Source organism: Pectinophora gossypiella, chromosome 9 (genome assembly GCF_024362695.1).
Source record: "Pectinophora gossypiella chromosome 9, ilPecGoss1.1, whole genome shotgun sequence".
In the NCBI taxonomy this organism is placed as follows: Eukaryota; Metazoa; Arthropoda; class Insecta; order Lepidoptera; family Gelechiidae; genus Pectinophora; species Pectinophora gossypiella.
This window is the reverse complement of record NC_065412.1, coordinates 7,471,220-7,494,823: the sequence shown is the minus strand read 5'-3', so window position 1 is coordinate 7,494,823 and position 23,604 is coordinate 7,471,220. Positions and strand designations below refer to the sequence as shown.

Genomic DNA, 23,604 nt, shown 5'->3' with positions numbered 1-23,604 from the left:
TCTAATATGTAGGTACACCTACAGATTTAATCATCCAACCGTGGTAGCCCAGTTCGAAGATCGTTTGACTCTCTGTGTGAAATCGCAAGCTCCAATCCCCGCACTAGTCTATGAATTCGAAAAACGTATCAATTGCTCAGCGGTGAACAACAGTGGCTGCAAGTTGTCTTTGATTACTTGTGGCTCTGCCCACCCCATTAGGGATTACGGGCGTGAGTTTATGTATGTATGTATGTATGCTCAGCGGTGAAAGAAAAAGTCGTGATGGAACCCATATTGCTGAGAAATCCGCTTCGGAGGTATGTGACCTAACCTAACCTGCGGTTTTCTCTTTGCGGGTTGGCAGATCAAACTAGCAGTCACGTCTGTAAAAAATTGGACCTGTCAAATCCTCAGGTTAGGTAAGCGAACACTATGAAAAACGGAATAACGCTAGGGAGATGATGACTGATTTAATCCCGAACACGCTGATACAATTTACGGGTGACACGGGTAAAACTGCTATTGTACCTACAGTTTATCAGACTTTTTTTTACACACAAGCAAGTACTTCCTTTCGGAAAATCGGGTGGACAAACTTCGTATCAGCCCGATAATCAAACGAAGGATCACGATATGATATGTCTCCACCGGGATTCGTAACAGGGACCGCCGCCGGATCGTGAGCCTAAAAGTCAACGACTGGATGAAGCACAGGCGCCTTGAAGGCTGAGCAAATTAATGATAATAAATTATGATCCAAACACAAATTAGAAAAAAAAAACATTGGTTGATGCCTGTGTTGGATTCGAAGCACACATTGAGACTCAAAGCATTTTCCAACTGGACTACCATGGTGTCAAGGAAAAAAAAGAAGTACTTACTCAGCAAGCAAATATTGTAAACTATGATTATATATTTATATACCTACCTATTTGTGTTATGAAGTTATGATTATGACACTGCCTAACTCCTGTTATAGAGATGAGCATAGCCTAATAACCCGCAAGTGACAGGAATCAATCCGTCAACTTTTGCGTTGTTGCGTGATGTTGCGTCAGGCGTTATGTATGTTAGTGACGAAGTGTGGCGAATTCGCGATAACTGATTACCATTCAGTAGCCTAGTAGCTACTGTAATCTTAAAAGTTAAAAGTTTATCATCAATTATGTATATCAATCTAATTTTGTGACGTTATTATCTCACTCTTATTTTGTGGTAGGTAAAATGATGCGTAGGTTGGTGGTACTACTAAATGGAAGAAATAAAGTAAATTTAAGAAGAATCGGTCCCCAATAATGTTTTATTATATTTTACCTACCTACTTAGATCTAGAATCAATTAAACAACCGTACACATATTATCAGTTTGAAAATTTTGATACCTATCGAATGGGGGTTCTTCTGAACTGATTCAACGTAGCTAGTTAAGCGCTTACCAGTATAATGCATTACTTACCTAATCTGTGATTGACTGAACGCTCATGTAGCTGACCTAACAAAGTTCTTGCTGCCTCACGAGGAAGGTGCTATTTACATTTGGAAGTTCGTACCAATATGGTGCGTGCGTCACGATATACGTACCTATACAAAAAGGAATTTCAATAATGGTGATGAAATTCATAACTCGATACGCATTACAGAATTAAAGACGCGATAAGGATGACGTTGCATTTTGCTGTAACTTATAATATAACTAATTATTGGTGTTATCAACCTTTAAGTAAAAAGCAACACTAGAAGTTCTCTCAGTTGTCGCATAGTCGGTCGCGGGTGGACACATACATAAACTCACCGGTCTCAGTAAACTGCATTATTCCTTTACAGAATTTCGACTAACATAGTGGACTTATCTGTTACTTTGTGAATATTACAAGAAAATTGAATCCTACTTATTCCTTTCAACGTTCATAAAAAAAGGTAAACTGTTTTTCGCTCACATAAATTCAAATTCATTGTATCAATTTAAATTGCATATCTAGGGTAGGTAGATAGGTAGTATGTCAATTAAGTTTAATGCGTATGTCGCTTTATTACTATGTTTATTTTAGTTTTTTATATTGTATTGATAACAGTTACAAAATAACTAAATGGAGTTACGTAAAATTCCATCCAATCCATCTAAAGGAGACGAAACGAAACATATACAGCTTTTGCGAAGCTTTGGAAACGCTTAACCAATTCTTTGGTTGAATATTGGATCTCTTTTCTTCATAGATAATTTTAAGAGAATATAATGTTCATAGATTTTGATCTTATTTTGACTGCAAGTTATGTCACGAATTTGTCATGAAACTTACGGTCAGCGTAGTTAATTTGTGATCAAAAGTTTTAGTAATTTGTTATTTTGCAATATTAGTTGCCGTTATTATGAATCCACTATGTTCTCTGAAATACATTGTGTAACTTTACGATTTAGTTACAAATTAACTGGATTATTAATTGGATGCTTTCGTAGGTATGAGTTATCATTACCTTAATTTTAAAACTGGCGCCTATCCTTTTCAGGATCAATCAAAACCAAAACAATATATTTCCACCAATAACATAACACTGATAAGTCAGCTGCAGAACGAGCGCTTGTTTCTGATTGGTGGATATCGGCGCTGGTGTGACGTCTCTCCGACCTTATAAATATCAGCGCGAACTCGAACCGACCTCTTTTCCACAGTGTTAATTTAGGGGGCTTCTATCGTGTTATTTTTGTGAGCTAACTCTAATTCAGAATGCCGGAGACTTCAAAAATGAATGGATATGCAAAAACAAATGGCCACAGCTATGATATGGAAGATGGATCAGTGTTTTTGTTTACATCAGAATCTGTCGGCGAGGGACATCCAGGTTAGTTTTTCTCATTGTAACTGCAGCAGGATTACTGCCATACAAAAGATGGCCGTCCCAGACATGTGCGCAGATAAAGTACAAACAGAAATTGCCATGCTCCAAGTAAAACTGCATTTATATGTGTAATAGCAACTGTCGGCCACTCGAGCACATTTCTAGTATACTGTGTATATCATGGGGACCGTGTTGTGTTTTATTACATCATTATTCTGGTAGCGGTCTTTAGATTTGTCAAAATAATCACAACACGTGGTCTGAGCCAAACACTGATGAAATTGTGATGATGAGCCAATAGTTGGCTTCTAAGTTAATGCAACTGTTTTAATGCTTTTATTTTCTTTCAGACAAAATGTGCGATCAAATCAGTGACGCTATCCTTGACGCACACCTTAGACAAGATCCTGAAGCAAAAGTAGCATGTGGTGAGTGTCACACAGACCACACTCATTGTCATAGCATGGACATGGGCCTCTTGGCAGATCTTATAATGGATGTTATTTCCTACAGAAACCGTGACAAAAACGGGGATGGTCCTTTTGTGCGGCGAGATCACCTCTAAAGCAAATGTTGATTACCAAAAAGTCGTAAGGGAGACTGTGAAGCACATTGGCTATGACGACTCTTCCAAAGGTGAGTGTCGGGCATTTAAATTACAGAGAATGCTGTTGGATAATTGAAAATGTTCACTGCTCTGGCTGTCTGCCAGATGTTTAAACTAGACGGATCTGTCAGTTAAATGCAGTTTGACCTCCGAGTAATATAAATATTGTTTCAACACACCTAGGTTTTGATTGGAGAACGCTAAATTTATTAGTGGCTATTGAAGAACAAAGTCCGGATATAGCAGGCGGGGTTCATGTGTCCCGTGAGGAACTTGACATTGGGGCTGGCGATCAGGTATCAATTCCAATAGAGCCTGCTGCACGGACAGTTTCTGGGCTTAAACACTAAAAAACTAAATTTAAATACTGATCATACAGTGCATGACTTGATTTGGACGCAATACATAGGGAAAAATTCTCTTTCTCCATTTGGGTTTCATTTTTTCATTATTATCAAACGAAAAATGAGTCATATATTTCATGATGGTATATCATAAAACATGGAGTAAACTAGTGATAGGTATTAACCTAATATTAATGTCTGTAACTAATGAGCATGTTGGGACCAGGGTTTGACTACAAGACTTGCAGCGTGATGCTGGCCCTGGACCAACAGTCTCCCAACATTGCTGCTGGAGTGCATGAGAACAGGAATGAGGATGAAGTCGGGGCTGGAGACCAGGTATGACATCCACTGCGTATTTCGCTGGCCCTTCATATTTTTTGCAAATGGGGTTTAATTTCATAAACAGCATTGTGAAGGCCAGTTTAATTTGAGTGTTTAACTAATTAATTAATCATCAAAATTATTAATTTTGTAAGACTTGTTACAATTTATTATTGTTCTTTGGTTTGTTGTGAACTGATATAGGTAAATTGCATTCAGTATGTGTAATTAAGAGATTTATCATCTGCTTAGTTTATAGGTACAGAATAACTATTCATTTAATAGCAGTTGTATGAACTTTGGAATCAACAACAAAATACAATCATTGGTTTGTAATTCTAACTTATCAGGTATAAATTCATATTTCTTAGTATTCATTAATCACTCATAATTTACTTACAAGGAAGGAAACGTACAAGCGTCATACAGCATTGGGATTTCTTTACTACTATGATTTCTACACATTGAATATTGTGTTGTGCACGGTTTGGATTTATTTTTCTTCTAGAATTATGAAGAATAATTCAGTTTGCGACATGGGGTTAGCCAATGCATGGCAATATGAACGCCTCATTAATGACATTGATAAAAATGTTCATATATCTATTGTGTTACCCAGGGCTTGATGTTCGGTTACGCGACAGATGAGACTGAAGAATGCATGCCCTTGACAGTGGTTCTGGCACACCGACTCAACCAGAAAATCGCAGAGCTGCGACGAAACGGAGAGTTCTGGTGGGCTCGTCCTGACTCCAAAACTCAGGTATGTTTGTTTACAAATTACTAATATTTTTGTATCGTTATAGTATTTTGTAGTTCAACATAATAAATATACAATTATAAAAAAATATTATGTAGGTATATATTATTGAATAAACCTACATGACAATTGTCTCTGTCCTGTCCTTGGCTTTATTAGAATAATTGCAAGTGAAATTCCTCATTAATCAAATTAACAGTGGGTATTTGTATCACATAGATAGCTTATCAAATACTCTTTGTCTTCCCAAGTGAAATTCTATCGTGGCTTTGAATTTATTCAATTATTATGGTGGTGTAAGATCGCATGTCGTGGTATCGTTTTGTCAGCAAATGTTTATGCAAGGCGACAGGAGGTGATAAAGACACTATGTCTGACACTTGAGAAGTCAATTGACACGTCATATTCAGTTGGACCACACAATGAAAATAAATTGGTCTTTATTGAAAACTTGCGATACAATTTCATCACCTCGTTTCACTCCTAATTTGAAAGAATAATGTTTGAGTAGGTTTGTTTCTATGGCGTACACCTATTACTGACTAATGCAATTACAAGTGACGTCACAATAAAAATTTGCTCAGTATGGTGAAATGCTATAAAGTAGATTTTTGTGTGCTTCAGGTGACTTGCGAGTACATCTTCGCCGGCGGCGCCACTGTGCCGCAAAGGGTGCACACAGTCGTCGTCTCACTCCAGCATTCTGAGAAGGTATTTTGACATTTCTTTTTAATGTACATTATTTTCATCCTCTCCCTCTAAAAATCCAGCAATGTTAAATACCTTCGTATTTGTGCATGTATTTATTAATTCATCATTATTTATTGTACAATGTACATGATACAACATAGGGACAAGTACAGATGGAGAAAAGAAGCAAAATAGGCGGCTTTTTTGTTGACCACCACATTTAGGCAAACAATAAATTATAAGTTCATTTGTGGAACTTTACCATTTCTACTTACCTCGTGATAATATTTCAACTGCCGTCATTTAATGTTATGACTTAAACCAAGCATACGATTAATTTCGTGTATTATGCACGAGCAACGTTTTTATCGAGAAAACCTTCGCATATCATTCCGTAACTAACCTAATGACTCGGATGTTAATGCAAGATTTAAACTAGCAATTTATAAAAGTAGACTTGAGATAAGAAAGATTGGAAATATGAGCTACCTATTGACGTAATTTTCTTTTTAAATATTAAATATCGTTAAAGACTTAATTATGAACGAATTTTCCGATTGTAAAAATGTTTTTTTTTATTTTCCTACTTCTAGTGGGTTTTCACGATTGGCATGCATAATCAATAGGTTTACTAATAGCAGGATAATATATTTTCCTGTTGAGCTTCTTGAGTATAGGCCATGGGCGATTACCTCAAGCTTGTTTCAGTCCTTACGAAGCTCTCGCGCATAGTGATAAAGTACATATTTATTCGTCTACACATGCACTTGTAGTAATAGGCAATTAGGTAATTATAGTGACAGTAGCCCCACACCGCGAGTGTAGCTGTTTCTTTCTTTTTTTTTAATTATATATTTGTAGAGTAATTATCTTCCTTGTATAAGAAAGTACTATTGATTTTTATTTTTTATAGCACTCACTCGTGCTTAGGGAAACTCACAGAGAAAAGTACATACTTGGACGGGACTTTAACCCGCAGCTCTTGTCAAGCCGGGATATTTTAGATAGATGGCGCCGGCGTCGGTTTAATAACGATACATAGATTTCCCATGGACGAGGCACGAGGATGTCCCGGTTTCCGGTTGTGTAATGGTTATACCGATAAGTCTACAGTTATAGATTTCAACTTATCGTTAAAATTACATCTTAGCTAGAAATCCTTTTTTTTTTCGATTTAATTTTCTCTTAGAAAGTACTATTTGTCTTGTGAGATTTGCGTGGACACCATATCGGGCGCGTCGCGGCAAGTTACTTGTCGTGCCGTTCGCGTACGTAACCATGCCGTAGGGATTGTCTCAACAATTATTATTATTTATTATTAATAGGTTTAGTAATAGGATAATAGTATCGATTCGGGCAAGCACCAAATTGATTTGATAGGACTAATACCAGCTGCATCTCTGTCTTGCCCTTATTGTAAGTGAAGAACAGCACTATTTTAAGAGCTGTCAAACTAAAACTAGGTTAAGTTTGTATGCGCCCGAATACGCACATTTGTAATTGTTGTTTCTGTTTTACGTGTAGATCACACTGGAGACACTCCGCGAGGAAATCAAAGAGCGTGTGATCAAGGAGGTGATCCCCGCACAGTACCTCGACGAGAGAACCGTCGTGCACATCAACCCTTGCGGCCTGTTCATCATCGGAGGACCTCAGGTAACACCACACTCCAGCCTCATCCTTACATACTAGTTGTCTAAACAAGACAATGACGATGCAGTATGTGTTAGATTCAGATTCTTTATTTGCATTGAACATAGGTACATAAAATTGGTGTTACAGGTTTATGTTACAGTTAGTTCTCTATGTTCCACCTACAGATAGGTATACAATAATATTATGTTGTGTATAGTAAAAACGTCTCTGTCGTTATTTTATTCCAGCCAAGAAAACTGTTTCACCAATAAATTAAAGACAGCACGGGTGTACATATACCGTTTTAGCTTTTAAACTATTTTTGTTTACCAGTCACGGCATATTTGATGCGAACTGACCAAATTAAGCCTCACAGTTGGATCTAAACGAGTCCTTAAAATCGAAAACGAACAAACTATAGAGAATGTTATACTATTAGCTTAAGGCCTGCTATTTGTTTACTTATAGTTATACAATAAATGCATTTGATTTGATTTGATTCGAACTCTTAGTAAAATTATCTACTTTGTATTAATTATGTATATTTGTTATATAAACAAATTCTGTTATTACATTACACAATGACTCGTAAAAATATTTCTATCAGTATAAATTCCGATAACTAGGTTTGCATATTTCAATGTTTTGCTCTTGGTGTCTGATGCAATTCGCGATATCTTTACCCAAAGCGTGTTAAGTTACAAATATTATGATTAGTCCCGAATCGTCATACCATAACAGATTTCTATAATATAAACAAATGATATACCTATACTGACGCAGATTATAACGTTTATAATTTTTTCCAATATATCCAATAATTATTTTTCCAATCTTAGAATATACATGCTTTAGAAAAAATGCTTTTTTTATTTTTAAATTGTTTGTGTTATTTCTGAATGAATTGTGTACCTATAAATTTCCCCAATCGCCGTTAAATCGATCTCTCCTTACACGACAATTAACCTAAGAATTTAGCATGAAATTGCTACTATTGTTTTTAACCTAACCATGATGTAACGAATCCACGTTTATGGTCATTTGCATTTTACTTGTGCTTGGCAACTGATAGAAGTCGTTAAATTACCTGTGTCCTAAGTTTGCTATTAACATTACTATGACGCACCGAATATTGCTAGCTAACCCAGATCGTCTGTTTTTGTTACTTTAAACATTCGTCATAATTATAACTCTTATAAATAGGTAATCAACAGGGTCAGGGGTGTTGGGGTCCTCCCTCCATTACACACTTTATTATACCAGCATACTATACATCACTGCCTACCCCTTCTGGACTAATCGCGTGATGCTGATGTGATGGTTCCTTTATTTGAAAGGGTGAAAAGTTGATCTTTACTTTATTTAAGAGAAATTCTATGCATAAAACAGATATCTATTTTAATCTTGTTTAACTTCACTTCAAATGTGGCGAAATAGCTTTGTGCATAACCTCATGTCATCTCGTATGTAATTACTAGCTTTTGCCCGCGGCTTTGCTCGCGTTAAATTCAGGGTAACACCGTTGTCCTTTTCTAATGTACCAATTTTTAGCTTCCTACTTTGAAAAATGACCTATATAAAATTTCACTCTCTCTTTGAAAGGCTTGGGGTTAGATTTCCCAAAAAAAATATGCACGATTTTTTGTTAGTCACAAAAATTCCGCATACCAATTTTTCACTTTCTACTTTGAAAATTGCAGAAGGCTCCATCCAAACTCCCAACCCCCATTTTAGGAAATTTGGGGGGGGGGGGGGTTTAGAAAGAGACAAAAAGTAGCCTGTCACTCTCCGTCCCTTCAACTATCTTCATCGTCAGCCCATTAACGTCTCCACTGCTGGGGCACGGGCCTTCCCTATGGATGGATAGGGAGATCGGGCCTTAAACCATCACGCGGTCCCAGTGCGGATTGATGGTTATTAACGACTGCTAATGCAGCCGGGACCAACGGCTTAACGTGCATTCCGAAGCACGGAGGAGCTCGAGATGAAAACTTTTTATTTGTGGTCACCCATCCTATGACCGGCCTTTGCGAAAGTTGCTTAACTTCAACAATCGCAGACCGAGCGCGTTTACCGCTGCGCCACCGAGCTCCTCACAAACCCCTTCAACTATATCTCTTAAAAATCACGTCAATTCGTCTCTCCGTTTTGCTGTGAAAGACTGACTAACAACACTTTTCCCTTTATAATATTAGTATGGTTTAATGTAATCTAGAGACGGAAAATAGGATTAAAGATCAGGAAGGGGTACCTAGATTAGATTGCCCTGTACGTATCTCGATGTCTTCTGTGTATATGATACGGCTAATACCCGAAGTGCGGCTACACCTAGTTTTAGCCGGTTAGAACTAGGTGTAGCCACTTACTCTTGGTTAAACCTAGTACGAGCCGTTTGTTTTCGGGTAAAAGTAGGTCTAGCCTTCATCATGCCGGCTGTAGCCGGCAATGGCTGGACCTAGTTGTAACTAGGTCCAGCCATTCCCTGTTGGATAAAACTAGGTCTATCCGATATCATTCCGGCTAGAACTAGGTCCAGACAATCCCTGTTGGATAAAACTTAGATGCGTGTCCCGCCAAGCCTTCCGCCCCGCGTCACACAATTTATACAAAGGCACAACGCGTACTAAACTCAAAGCGCAAGGGCAAATGCCGGGTGTACAGGTGGCAGGCGGCATGGGCGCGGGAGGGCGTCGCGTCTCGCGTGAGCCAGGCGCCTGTTACTTGTTTCAACTTGTTTGAATCTAGTTTAAAACTAGATCCTAGTCAAACCATCAAAGAATATTAATCATCTAAAATTGTATATTTCCAGTCGGACGCAGGCCTGACAGGGCGCAAGATCATAGTGGACACGTACGGCGGGTGGGGCGCGCATGGAGGCGGAGCATTCTCCGGCAAAGACTTCACTAAAGTGGACCGCTCAGCCGCCTACGCCGCGCGCTGGGTGGCCAAGTCGCTCGTCAAGGCGGGCCTGTGCCGCCGCTGCATGGTCCAGGTAAATATAAACATACATAATTATATAGATATTAGACAAACCCACGTTTACCATAGTCCCCAAGAAAACATATAATACATTTTTAAATACTAAGTCTCAGGGTGGATATGATATTCTTATATTTAATATATTGAAGGCCCAATACCACACTGCCAAGTAACATCTGGATAGGCAACTAGTTATTGGTCAAAATGAAAATTTTCTATGGAATTCGTATGGACATTCCGTTGTGAGACGTCATCAATAAAAGTTGTCAAACATCGTACTCATTATTACTTAATTCGGAATTCAAAATGGAAAATTAGCCATATAGAAAAATGTTTGGTCTTAGACTGGTTTCTTGTAGATAGGCATTTTACAATTTATCTTTGAATTTGTTTTTATTGACTCCCTGCTCAGCAGACGAGCCACGGTTCCGGCCAAGTAGTTAATGCCATATGCGGCAAATTTACGATAAAAGTAAAAAAATAGAAAATAAAAAAGAAGGCACAGTAACTCTATTTCTCTTTTGTTTTGTATTTTCTTTTTTCCTGTTTGTGCAATTAAGTATTTGTTATGTTATGTTAACTATTTAGTAGGTAGTATAATTTGTTGTATCATTTCAGGTTGCATACGCCATCGGCGTGGCGGAGCCGCTATCCATCACGGTGTTCGACTACGGAACCTCGCACAAGACCCAACAGGAGCTACTTGCCATCGTTAAGAAGAACTTCGACCTCCGGCCGGGCAAAATCGTCAAGTTAGCATCATTTTTACACTTATACATACACATACATACTACATAAATTCACGCCTGTTAACCCTAATGCGGTGGGCAAAGGCACAAGTAATCAAAGACAACTAGCAGCCACTTAGATAAGGTTTTACCAACTGCATCGCCGAAGAGATACCTTCCTCATAACTCGTAATGATATCAATTAGTACAAATCATCTTTTCTAACTTATTTTACTAAAGTGCTTATTACACTACCCAATCCACTTGTCCCGATGCGTAAAGGGCGTGGGCTCGGGCTGGGGCATCGGGTGTCTAAGACAAAGTATAAGGTGTATAGAGTTTATTACACCTGTCCGACAGGCTAGATGCGTGAAGCTCACGGGTTACCATGGTTACGCCCCGCCGATTTGCTTTTAGACTACACGATCTGAACCGCAAACGGGAGTTGGTGGAGAGTAGCCATGGTAACCACCCGTGACCTTGACGCATCTAGCCTGTCGGACAGGTAGGTGTAATAAGCCCTTATGGCCAGTACGATCCCGATGCCCGAGACCGCGACCTTGATGCATCGGCCCCGGACGGGGTAATGCGCTTAAGCAAACCACTTATTGGTGACTGCCTTATGAATTATCTGTTACTAAGCTGCTAGAGATACATAAATTCGCGCCCCAATATATTTATATAATATTTGTATGTTTTCAGGGAGTTGAACCTCAGAGCACCAATCTACCAGAAGACGAGTACATACGGCCACTTCGGGCGAGAGGGCTTCCCGTGGGAGAGCCCGAAGCCGCTGGTCGTAGAATGACTTCGGTCGTGAGCTTTTAGAACATTGTAAATATTCCACCAGTATATAAACACTTATCTAGGTGTGTCTATGTAGCGAGAACGCGGGCGAGTCCTCGCGTCGCTGTTTACACGGTTTATGTTCTCGAACCTCTGCGCTGTACCCGCCAGTCAGACTCGGCGGCTACATCCACGAGATTCGATATAATATTAAGTATTCACTAGATATTAGACACATAGGTATAACAAGGTGCCGTCATTACTGAATTTGAGTTAGTTCAGGGGTATATACGGCAGTCCTATCGTTTAAGTTTACATTTTTAAGTTGATGAATTTTGTGATGTATTTTGTAATTTTATTGTAAAGTAGGTATTGAAACTATAACATGAACTATCCAGTGACTTCATATTTTATTGCTTGAGAATTATGATATTTGAACTGACTTAAATGATGGACTGCCAGTCTCGAATGTTCATTCATTGTGAGCTTTACAACGTAAGTAATATTGTCAGTAGAGTAGACTACTTCCCTGGGTGCGTCACAGTGGAGCGAGTGCAGGCGAGACGCAGACATCTGTCTCGCTCACACTCGCTCACTGCAAATGTAGTGCTGCGTGGAGAGGCGGTCCCCGGTTACATTTTGTTTAAGCCGACATATAGCTGTATTTATTACATTTAAGTATCAGTGTACTGCCTCCTAGTGCTATAAATGAATAGATTTTTTAGACATTTATGGAGCCGTCTCCCGCGCAGCACAATTTGTGTTGTGTTTCTGAAAAGGAATGACGTGGAAAAGAGCCATTTTGAAAACACACCGATTCCTCCAGGGCAGTAGTGCACTGTGCATTTAATTCACCTTACAGATAGAATTCGCCGGTAGACATAATTAGGCGAAATGCTAACCGTACATTTATGACATTAGGGATTAGCGTTTTAACTATTTCGTAGCGCGGTTAGTAAGTATTCGTGACTATATTTTGATCTGTTTGGACCGATTAAAGTTTGCAATTAACGTACTGTGGATTATCGATTTGTCAGATTGTGGAATTTAAAACTAATAAATCGTGTTCTCCCGCCACATTATCGGGAACAAAATGTTTCTTTTATTTTTTTATAATGTCCTGATATTGTAAAGCCTGACGAGATATAAAAATCATGAGTGCACTGTGATCGCTTACATTCTGGTCAGGCTTTATAAAAGCTATGTATAATACAATTTAAGGTCTAAGCCAGTCTGCAACGAGTCTGCGTGCCCTCTGCTGCGCTTGCGTCATGAGAATCGTGTCGGTAGTCAGCCACGACTGCATGTCAAAACAATGAGACGCTCTGCAACAATACAAAAGTATACATTTCTACAGAATTCTTTAAAGGGTCATTCATTTTGCAAGAGACATGGTGGTTACTAAATTTTCTCACGCTACGCACGCACGGGCGTCCCACTGAAGCGGAGCGGAGACGCACGGAATTGACTAATCACAACACGCAAAAGAGGAGTCTGATCTTTCGTTCAATGTGATTGGTCGATTCCTATACGATGCCGCTCATCTACGTTCACAAACTTGTTCTCTTACAAACGCTTGGGCAAAACGCCCTACATAGCTTGGATAACAATTATTTTCATAATGATGTTAAGTCGTGGTAGCTTAGTGGGCAGAACGCTTGCCTCTCACTTTGAGGTCGCAGGTTCGAACCCAGCACAGGCATAAACCAATGATTGTCGAATATTTTTACGAATTCATGTTTAGATAAATGATTATCAAGTGCTCAGCGGCGAAGGAAAATATCGCGAGGAAATGCACATTCCCGAGAAGCGCATTTTCGGAGGTATGTGACCTAACCTGTATTGGGCTGGTTATTCCTTCGTAGGTTTGAAGGTCAGACAGGCAGTCGCTTCTGTAAAAAACTGGACCTGTCAAATCTTCAGGTTAAGTAAGCGGACCCTGTGAAAAACGGGATAATGATAGGGAGATGATGATGTTGAATGATGTTAAGTAACGGTATAAGACTAAACAGGAAAATACTTACCTAGGCACGGTGATAGTAGGCGAGGTCTCTGACAGATCCCGGTCGTGTACGCCGAGTGCGTGCCACGGGTCTACAATGCCGTGTATGTTTATAGTGTTGTTCACCGAGGGCTCCAGTCCGCCGAAGATCAGGTTCACGCGATCCACTGCGTCGCGCACGAACGCCTCGTCGAATCTGGCGGGACAATCATATTATTTCATGACAGAGACTTAAGACCATTACCCGTTGTTCCTACAATTAAAAGATGCCATAGCGTTCACGCACTTCTATACTACTAACTATAAAACATACCGAAACTAATCGTGCAAGATATGGTTTAGCGATTTTGTAGTTATCAATGGGAACTGATAATATAGTGCGATTTTTTTCAATGTCGTTTTTTTCTTACTTTGTAGAAAAACGATAATAGCTATTAGCGTCAAACTTAATGCCATAGTAGTGTTTATGTATATTCTAAAGAATAACATAATAAATAATGAAATTGAAAGTGGTGTCAATATTTACATAAAAAACAAAAATACCTATACCTTGTATTAGCTCTATATTGATACATATAAGCGTCAAACTTGGTTTAATTTTAAACTGTAATGTAAAATAACACTTGTTCAAAAATTTAAACTCAATGGGATTAGTTATATAAACTTATAAGAGTGTAGACAAAACTGCTTGTCTTTTTGTCTCATCATTTCGTATGAATAAAAGGGGGCATAATCAGATCAATGTTAATCGGCAGGAAGTCGGATAAATTTTTAGTTAACATGTAAAACAAACCTGGGATCGAAGACTTGTTTGCACAGGTCGACGTAGAAATCCACGGATAGGTAGATCAAGCTGTCGAATGCTGTGCCAATGCGGGGCGCCGTCTGGTAGTATCCGTACTCTGTACAAGTTTGGTAGTACCACGCCTTGGCTGAAACCACACGAAAATGTACATTAACACACTATACACTCCATTACTAGGCACAGGGCTTCCTTCAATCAACCGTAGTTGTAGTTTTAAACTGTCAAATAATTTTGTCTGCTGCAAAGTGCATCAAAATTTCTAAACCCGCAACATGCGACCAAAGAAATAAGCCAATTTGTTAGCTCAATCTTAACATCGGGCGCAATATGTAAGCTGCATGGTGCGGGGTATGATAGAATTTCATGTATGTCGACTTACAATTCATCGTTAGTGCCGACGGGTTTCTGTAGTTGTCTACGTAGGCATCGTAGCTTAAGCCCCAGCAGCTAGTGGGGTTGAGCTGGCGAGTGAAGGCGACGTATCCACCGATCTTCTGCATGGGCGTCACACCTGTGCAGAAGTAACAAAATATATTGTTTTTAAATCTTCATCTATGCATACTATAACCGTTTTTTCCACTCCGATCAACAAAGCTAAACACTCAGCGCATCACTTACATAGCACAAGAGTAAGGCATCCCTAAGTTTGTTTACGGGGCGCATACCTTGGAAGATTTTTGCGTGAACTGACTTACTGTGTGACTGTTTTAGCCTTAAAACATTACAAAAAATCACCAGCTTTACAAGTTCTCTATGTGTACGAATAAACCTTTCTGGTTTTTCTTACACGTTTTTTTGTATAGGGGTGCATAAAATAATTAAAGGTTAATTTTAAGTTCAGCTATAAAAAAGTCGTCAAGAACTTACCGAAGAAATCAGTTGTGAAGGCGTTGCAAATGGCCAGGAGGTTGCCAGGTCTGGCTGTCTGCACAGATGAGGAGAATGTCCAAGAGATGAGCCCAGAGAAGTAGCCCAGTTCGTAGGGATGGTCGTAATCGAGCGGTCCACACAGTCTATAATTCAAAAGTCAAGACTTTAATAGTGTAGTAGAAAATAAAACTAAAATTACAGAATACGTACGTACGCATAAACCGCTAATCGTTGCTGTAATGTAACGACCTCCGTAGTCCAGTGGTTGAGCGTTGAGCTCCCGATCCGGAGGTCCCAGGTTCGATTCCCGGTGGGGACATATCACAAAAATTACTTTGTGGTCCCTAGTTTGGTTACGATATTCCTGGCTGATCACCAGATTGTCCGAAAGTAAGATGATACGTGCTTCGGAAGGCACGTTAAGCCGTTGGTCACAGTTATTACTTACTGATCCAAGTAAGCAGTCGTTACATGAGCCATGTCAGGGGCCTTTGGCGGCTCAATAGTAACCCTGACACCAGGTGGAGTACCAACCTCATCAACCCACACGATACAAGAAGACTAAAGGGATAATAATAATTTATTTCTGACTTCAGTGACTGGATGTCACTAATTGTTAGAAACACTATTAAGTTTAAATGTTACTGAGTTACAGATAAATTAAATTAAATATAGGTATATAAGTATGAACAATATCATTAAGAAATATAGCAACCTTTCCAGTTTACTTGAACTTTGTAGTGTTTATTGACAGCAAATAAGGCATCCTTTCTATTTTCTTGTTATTTACCTAATTAGAACAGGGTGTGTTAACTACCTGATTTTGGCTTCCAAAATAACAGTAGAGAGATCTATGTGTAATAAATTTTATACTTTATTTATAACCTGTAAGCGGACTCCATTTGTCTCCTGCCCGATTCGCTCTGCATAGCTGCCATGGTGTCGTCGATGCCTTGCTTGATGATGTTAATGCACTGCTGGCCACCCTCCGAGAGGAACGCATCGTGAACTGTCTCCAAGTATCCTGGACAAAACAAAACGTGGATTAAGATATTGCTCTGTGCCTCTAGTTGTTAAGGGTTTTTCATGTGATTTATTTATAGATGTCTTGGATAGCGTTAGCTAAGCAGCTAAACTACGGCCAAGTCGCCGGTACCTAGAAGTTAGAAGTCTAATCTTTAAAAAAGGATTATACCTCTCAAGCGAGGTTTTCGTTACCCATTCCGGTGACTACGTCTTGAAGCAATGTTTCAAAAGGACTCAATTCCTCTGTCGGTTTTACGCTATGCCCGGGAAGATAACCAGCTGAACGCGATTTGTTTTTCATTCGCTTTCAGTAAATTATAATTTGCCTCTTCTGTCTTTGTTGCATTTCGTCTTTTTGTGTAATCCTAATCAAATACGACTGATCTCACCCGTGAAGTCGACTTGTCCTTTGATAGGTCCGCTGGACGCTACCACCCCCTCAACAAGGTGCGGGTATCTCTGTTTAAACCACAGCGCCATATTGCCGGCATACGAGCCTCCATACAGGATCACTTTGCTGTTCGCGAACCTCGGTTGCTTTTTCATCTCGTGGATGAAGTAAGCGAGATCTGCCAACGCCTGGTCCACGTTCAGGAAGCGTAACGTCTCTGCTGTAAATTCTCTGCAAGTTTTAAAGGTAAAATTAATTTATTTTAACTCTTTTTTTTATAATTGTGTGACTGTTCATTACAACTTACTCGTACGGTAGCGTCTGCCCATAGTACCGATGTTCAGTGTACACCAAATACCCGTTGTTCTCCCGGGCCATCTCGAACATGTTACCAGTTAAAAGCCAGCCTGTAGCAATAGTCCATTCCCCTCCAACCATGATGAAAATCGGGGAGCCATCACCGCCGAAAAATTGCTCGTTTATCATGAAACGCTGTTGAAAACGGTTTTTTGTTTAAATTACATGAGCCGATATGTTCATATATAATTAAACTTACGTTTGTGATCCTTAATGGGTTGCGTAGGATCCCAAGTAACCAGTAACTTACAAAATGGATTATGGTGTTATGGATGGTGTCTTGTTGGTGGCGCGACCACGGAATAGAAGAAAGAAGATAGAAAGGCGTGACGCGTTAGAACGCGCATTTTGTATGAAAACCGCTGTCGCCGGTTCAACCCCGCTCTTTTTTACTACTTACTACTCCTGCAAACGGATAACTACGATAGCGCACGTTTCGCGCTCACTTAGCCCTTCCAATCTTTTTCTACTATTCCGTGGGCGCGACAGTGGACAGTCGTAGTGAGATAGGGCCTTATGTGCTGGCGAATGAATGTGTAATCTATGAAGTGAAAAAAAAAAACATTTAATTTACTATTGTCCGTTTATATAATTAACGTTAAACAGTATGGAATCTAGACAAAACGACTATTATTTATTAAGTGCCTTAAAAGCGAGTACGATTGAGTCTACTAGTTTACCTATGGTTTCAGGCCAGAGGGATTGATCCCTCTGTCGGTTTTTTTGCAAGACCGGATTCTAATCAGTTTTTATTCACTTCCAGTACAACATAAGGTAATAAGTAATAAGCACCCAACGAAGCCGGTAGATGACGGAAAATAATGTCAAGTACTTTACCATTTTAAAAGTGTCCGGATTCTGAGGGTCGAAGTGGTCGGTGGGCATGGTTATCCAAAGTGTGTTGACATTCCTGGTGGGGAGATTCTGGTACTCTTCTGGAGGTTGCAAGTCTACTCTTAGCGGAGGCTCCACGATGCGGGTAGTGGGAGTCAGTTCTGCCCATGATAACGCCGCGCACGCCAGGCACAACAGTAGTAGCTGAAACTAACAACAAAAACGGATAAACAAGTGTAATTTTAGTGCAAGTTCTTTCCTGGTCTTTCAGTCAAAAAATGCCTCGGTACATAAGACATTAAATAACTAAGTAATTTGACAATAAAAATAACTTCTCTCTATTTAAGAGCTGCGCTCTTGTCGGTAGAGTAATCGCCATTCCCCTCTTCTGCCCGCCAAAACCTTAAAGTCCCGATACGACACGACCTGCACCTTCTCTTTTATTTGTTTCATAAATGTTCTCCTAGGTCTACCCCTTCCTCTCTTCCCTTCAATTTTTCCTTCTATAATGTTTGTTATAAAAATAACTTACCATCTTCAAATAAAAAAAACTATTGACACACGTTATTTCATAGCTAAACAGGGTAGGTATACTGATTAATGTTATCTAAGAATTTACAATATATCGCTGTTATCTTCAATCAGGCATTTTGTATCATTGCTGATCGATTAGGAATTAAGGTCATGACGAATATTTAATGCCGGTACTTATAATAAACTTGAGCGCCCGTTATCCCCAATGAGGCGGTATAGAACCTCAGGCAACCAGGAGAAAACTTATCGGTAAGACCTATTAGACGGTTATTTTAATACCTCTAAGTAAAAGAGTGTAATCCTAATAACACAACATTATACTGAGTTACAAATGGACAACATAACCGAAATAGACGTCTTTATTGTTCAGCAATTTCTTCCACCCTAATTCATCACAGGACATTAAGCATGTGTGGCTGTAAGTGTATGTTCTAGCTTTTCACTGGTGGCCTACCTTGTTAGCAATGACGATCATGAATCACGAGTGATACATGTATCAAGTATCTTCTATCGTATACGTATGGATTGTGAGGTGGATTACCAACCCCATCAACCCTGGTGTCAGGTTCTGGTGTATCAACTATGTCAATAAATGTCCACTTCCCAAAGTATAACGATTCTATCATTGATTTATTTACTTTTCATTTGAATTACTTAACTCTTTTTTATAGATCACAACGTTACCCACGTGATCTATAAAAGGACATGACAAGACATGGCACTATGTCTAATCAGTGAATATGATTTATTCTTAAGCTTAATTAATTTATTATCTGTTGGATTAGGTACTACGATAAAAAAAATGAATACTTGGGATTAAAATTTGTCATACTTATTCATGAATAACACGTGCGTAAAAATGTAGGTGGAAGTGTATTTTTTGCCTTTAGAATAGGGTAGTTTCAACTAGTCAAATCAGGTGTGCGTCAAGCTAGCGGCCTCAAAATAAAAATGGGCACGAAAAAATAATTTGACCATACCAAAAAATAGTACTCTTATTGAAAAAAATAGTACCTGTTGTAAAAAAATTAGTACCATCACGGTTCTGGATTTATAGCCATGTTTTATTGCACTTGCTAGCTTGACGGTGAGCGAAATTTGGCGAGAGTTAACGACAAGGTCTTTCGCTATGATTTAAACACCAAAAAATAGTACCGAAATAGTACTCACCCCCTGCAAAATACCGAAATGAGTACTTCAACGGTTCCAAAGTTATAAAGGCAGTTCTTTGATCCCGCTAGCTTGACGTTTTGAAAATACCTATTATCTGGGGAACGCTTGCATACTTCAGTATGTAACTAATGTCAATAAACTCGTATGAAATAGTACTTCCTACCATCAAAATTTTGATCCGATTCTCTTTGTAGAAATATGTTAAAAAAGCATCATAACCTATGCCATACATTTGTTGTTGATACAGTCACGTAGACAATTATATAACCTCACAATTTATTCGTAAGTATTGCCATCGCCAGTATTGCCATTTTGGAGGTCTACCCTACCATTTCTTTGTACTTCAGAGTGTTGCTATTACAAAAAATTGCTATTGCATACACCCATATGCAATAATTTTAATAAAAAATGGCTGCATGGGTCTAGTTCTTATTGAAAACAATCTGTGATTTTAATACATCATAATACATTTTTAATCTGCTGTTTTATTTTATAATTTATACCTTCATGTTCAATTTGTTACGGATCGAAGTGTTTGTTAATAAACAATTTGCAGTATTTGTAGAATAACTCAAAGAGTTTCAACAATGATATTACTTTCATCTGACAACCCTGGCACTTCACCAATTTATACCCAAAAATGGGGAAAAAATACTAAAATCTGACAACATTCTTCTTGAGCATGTGTAATAATTTTGTTCGAGACTGTACCTGTCTTGATAAATGTATGACATAGGTTATAATGACTTTTTGACACATTTCTACAAAGAGAATCAGGTCCAAATTATAATGGTAGGGAGTACTATTTCATACGAGTTTATTGACATTAGTTACAAACTGAAGTATGCAAGCGTTCCCTAGATAATAGGTATTTTCAAAACGTCAAGCTAGCGGGATCAAAGAACTGCCTTTATAACTTTGGAACCCTTGAAGTACTCATTTCGGTATTTTGCAGGGGGTGAGTACTATTTCGGTACTATTTTTTGGCGTTTAAATCATAGCGAAAGACCTTGTCGTTAACTCTCGCCAAATTTCGCTCACCGTCAAGCTAGCAAGTGCAATAAAACATGGCTATAAATCCAGAACCGTGATGGTACTAATTTTTTTACAACAGGTACTATTTTTTTCAATAAGAGTACTATTTTTTGGTATGGTCAAATTATTTTTTCGTGCCCATTTTTTTTTTGAGGCCGCTAGCTTGACGCACACCAAATCAGTTACTTTTTACTAAATGTCTGAACACGAAATTACCATGGAATTTGTATGAAAAGGCAACCTGTGACGTCATAGAAAAACGTGACAAAATATCGCACTTAAAATTCATATTTAAATTAAATAGAAAAAAGAAAACATTTTTTGTCACCTTTATAATTTATCTTTGACCTAGGAAACTACCCAATTAGTTCGAATTAGACGCTAGATTCGAAAAACATCTAAATGTATGCTTAAACACACCCTAGACTAGACATTCGGATCCACCGCCTTACTGCGTAAGTGTGAGCGAGACAGACAGTCTGCGCGCGTTCCCTTACTCCGTAACGGTTTACGGCCATTTACAAGTGAGACCTAGTGGGGAGCGTTGTGGAAATATAGGTCGGTACCGGCACGAAATGGTGTGGTTCGCCCACATGCCAGCTGCTTTCACGACATTACGAGCCTTGTAAGTGTCCGTCGCATGTAAAGTCTCCATATACGTCATAAATTCGCAGCCGTAATCCATATCGGGATGTGCAAGCGGTCAGAAGGCAAGATGGATGCAACTCTCCGCCCCCACCAGTGGCTGAGCTAGGTTTACCTCACCCCCTCTCGGTCTTAATTTAGTCTTCAATCGTATCGGCGTCAGACGTCACATACAGATGCGCTTGTATCCGTTAAAAAGGAGGTGTTTTGTATAAAGTGTTCGGGGTGTGGTATAGCTCTATGCGCCAATTATGTTAGGGCTCTTCAACGTCCGAGTGTTAGCCATAGGAGCGTGGAAAACTGATAAACAATTTCATCTTGAAGAATCGCCCAAGAAAGGTAAGCGTGTTCTGTCTTCAGCCATATTTTGTCTTTGAACAGATGTTGATGTGTATACATAGGCGTAATGCAAATTCATTACAAAAAAAAAAACAAACGTATAATAATATATTATCAGTTCTTTTATTAATTTTTGTCATCTATTTTACACAACAAAATGTATTTACTTCACTTGTACTTACTACCAATTAACACACAAAACTTATAGAAAGTGTTTGCCATGTCATTATTTTTATGTTTTATATAAGTAATGTGAAGTGTAACTACAACTAACTACAACAATTTTAGAACTATTTACGGACTGGGAGAAAAACGAATATTCGTACATTTTACAAAGTTTCGTTATTTTTGGGTAGAGATAAGACGCCTAAAATAATTAAGTACTTACATAATAATTATCTGATATGTAGCTATCTATTGATATAGTAATAAATAAACTTTGCTTTGGTTAAACAGAATTTTAAAATTCTAGTATCTAATATAATACTTATTTCGTAAACAACGGTGTGGATGATGGCTGTCAAAATACTCTGGTTGGTTCTCTTACGATCAGCAGCGGATCCAACTTTTATGTCACGGGGGGTGTAGATACCCTTGGTATATCGGGGTTTTTGCCTATTGACACTGTATATCTTTTTGTATTTGACTTGTAACGATATGTTATTAATAAAGTTCTGTATTCTGGAGGGGGGGATCAACAGGTCGCAGACAACATATCTCCATAGAGAGTTAGATAAAATTGAAGTGGCTTCACATGACCCAACCTGCCGCCCAGGGGAAGGTAATGAATCCCCCCCGCTCCAGCTCCGCTCATGCTTACGTAATCTACATATTACAGAAAATGAAGCGTGTAAATGTAAATTACCTGCGAATGGACTTCAAGTCTAAACTGCGAAAAAATTCATCTGAGATCCACACCGTCATTTTTATTACGAACAAACTGTATAATAAATATATCACTTGAGAATAACTCGAGGTATCGTTAGCACCCTCCATAAGGTCGGTTACAGTTCTTAGCGCCGCAAGTCAATTGCCCCGTGCCTCTGCCCGCTGGATACGGCGTGTGACCTATGATATTGCCCCTGAAATTGGAAAAGACAACCATTTTAATGGGAAATCCGTGATACCAATGTATTCAAGACGTTATGAGTTTGAATTCATGTTTGGATCATTGACCCATTGGTTGGTACGCCAATGCCTGCTCCTCATTCTACGTGTGTAGAAATAAGTAACTGGCAAATGTGCAAAAGAGTCCCACTACCTTGCCTACTCAAGAGATAAACGCTCGGAAGCGTTTCTATTTCTACAATCGCTATATACCTACATGGCGTTAGTCAGATCGTAACGGAAACGAGGGTTGATTCAGGCCATGATTCTGAGTTGATAAAGTTGCAAAAGTATGGAATGGAGAATAATTTGAAAAAACACTATAATTTTCATGAAATTTACGACGGAAAATTCAACTTGATATCAACTATATAAGTATATAGAATCATGGTCTGAATCATCCCCCTCAGTATTCGTTACGATGTCACTAACACCCTATCTACTTGTATAGCTACTTCTATGTGCTTGTACGGGGTGTAAGTGACGTCGTGACGAAAACTTTGAGGGATGATTCAGGGCATAATTCTGAGTTATATCAAGTTGAATTTTCCGTCGCAAAAGTATGGAACAAAATATAATTAAAAAAAAACACTAAAATTTTCATGAATTTTACGTCGGAAAATTCCACTTGATATTTATTAATTTAGAATCATGGTCTGAGTCATCCCCCTCAGTATTCGTTACGATGTCACTAACAACCCGCTAACAACCCTGAATAACCCGCTAGAATAATCTAGGTACTTCGCTGTATTCTATTTAACATAGCATGATTGACGTGATATATGATTATTTACTCTTCGTACTAAGCTGTATCTGT

At 38.8% G+C, this 23,604-nt stretch overlaps 3 protein-coding genes across 6 annotated transcripts in view; 1 reads left to right on the top strand and 2 right to left on the bottom strand.

The window, feature by feature from the left end:
• Positions 1-23,604, bottom strand: part of LOC126369539 (venom allergen 3-like) — a 139,842-nt gene that overhangs the window by 99,131 nt on the left and 17,107 nt on the right. Inside the window, exon 6 of one of the 3 annotated variants that reach the window (XR_007566727.1) lies at positions 22,069-22,762. The exons of 1 other annotated variant lie outside the window; for it this stretch is intronic. Coding sequence is in view for 1 of the 2 variants with exons in the window: in XM_050014025.1 (XP_049869982.1) it covers positions 22,663-22,762 (100 nt within the window). In the remaining variant the exon portion in view is untranslated. Of the gene's footprint in view, positions 1-21,781; positions 22,763-23,604 lie in introns of those variants that run through there. One more of the 3 variants, XM_050014025.1, reaches the window with a different exon arrangement.
• On the top strand, positions 1,742-12,763 carry LOC126369523 (S-adenosylmethionine synthase). 2 transcript variants are annotated; one of them, XM_050014004.1, is made up of 11 exons: positions 1,742-1,898; positions 2,487-2,819; positions 3,167-3,244; positions 3,330-3,452; positions 3,607-3,719; positions 4,711-4,854; positions 5,476-5,562; positions 7,066-7,197; positions 9,986-10,168; positions 10,774-10,907; positions 11,586-12,763. In XM_050014004.1, exons 2-11 carry the CDS (start codon positions 2,705-2,707, stop codon positions 11,689-11,691), a joined length of 1,215 nt encoding a protein of 404 aa, XP_049869961.1. In that variant the 5' UTR covers positions 1,742-1,898; positions 2,487-2,704; the 3' UTR covers positions 11,692-12,763. The 2 variants fall into 2 exon arrangements, with proteins under 2 accessions (XP_049869961.1, XP_049869960.1); XM_050014003.1 differs by lacking the exon at positions 3,607-3,719 and adding an exon at positions 3,994-4,106 and having other exon boundaries at positions 1,743-1,898.
• On the bottom strand, positions 12,731-18,550 carry LOC126369515 (putative serine protease K12H4.7). Its single transcript, XM_050013984.1, has 10 exons — positions 18,487-18,550; positions 17,958-18,164; positions 17,071-17,255; positions 16,762-16,994; positions 16,232-16,370; positions 15,344-15,489; positions 14,856-14,987; positions 14,465-14,603; positions 13,694-13,867; positions 12,731-12,994 (listed from the first exon to the last, which is right to left on the bottom strand). The coding sequence occupies exons 1-10, from the start codon at positions 18,487-18,489 to the stop codon at positions 12,886-12,888; spliced, it is 1,467 nt and encodes a 488-aa protein (XP_049869941.1). The 5' UTR covers positions 18,490-18,550; the 3' UTR covers positions 12,731-12,885.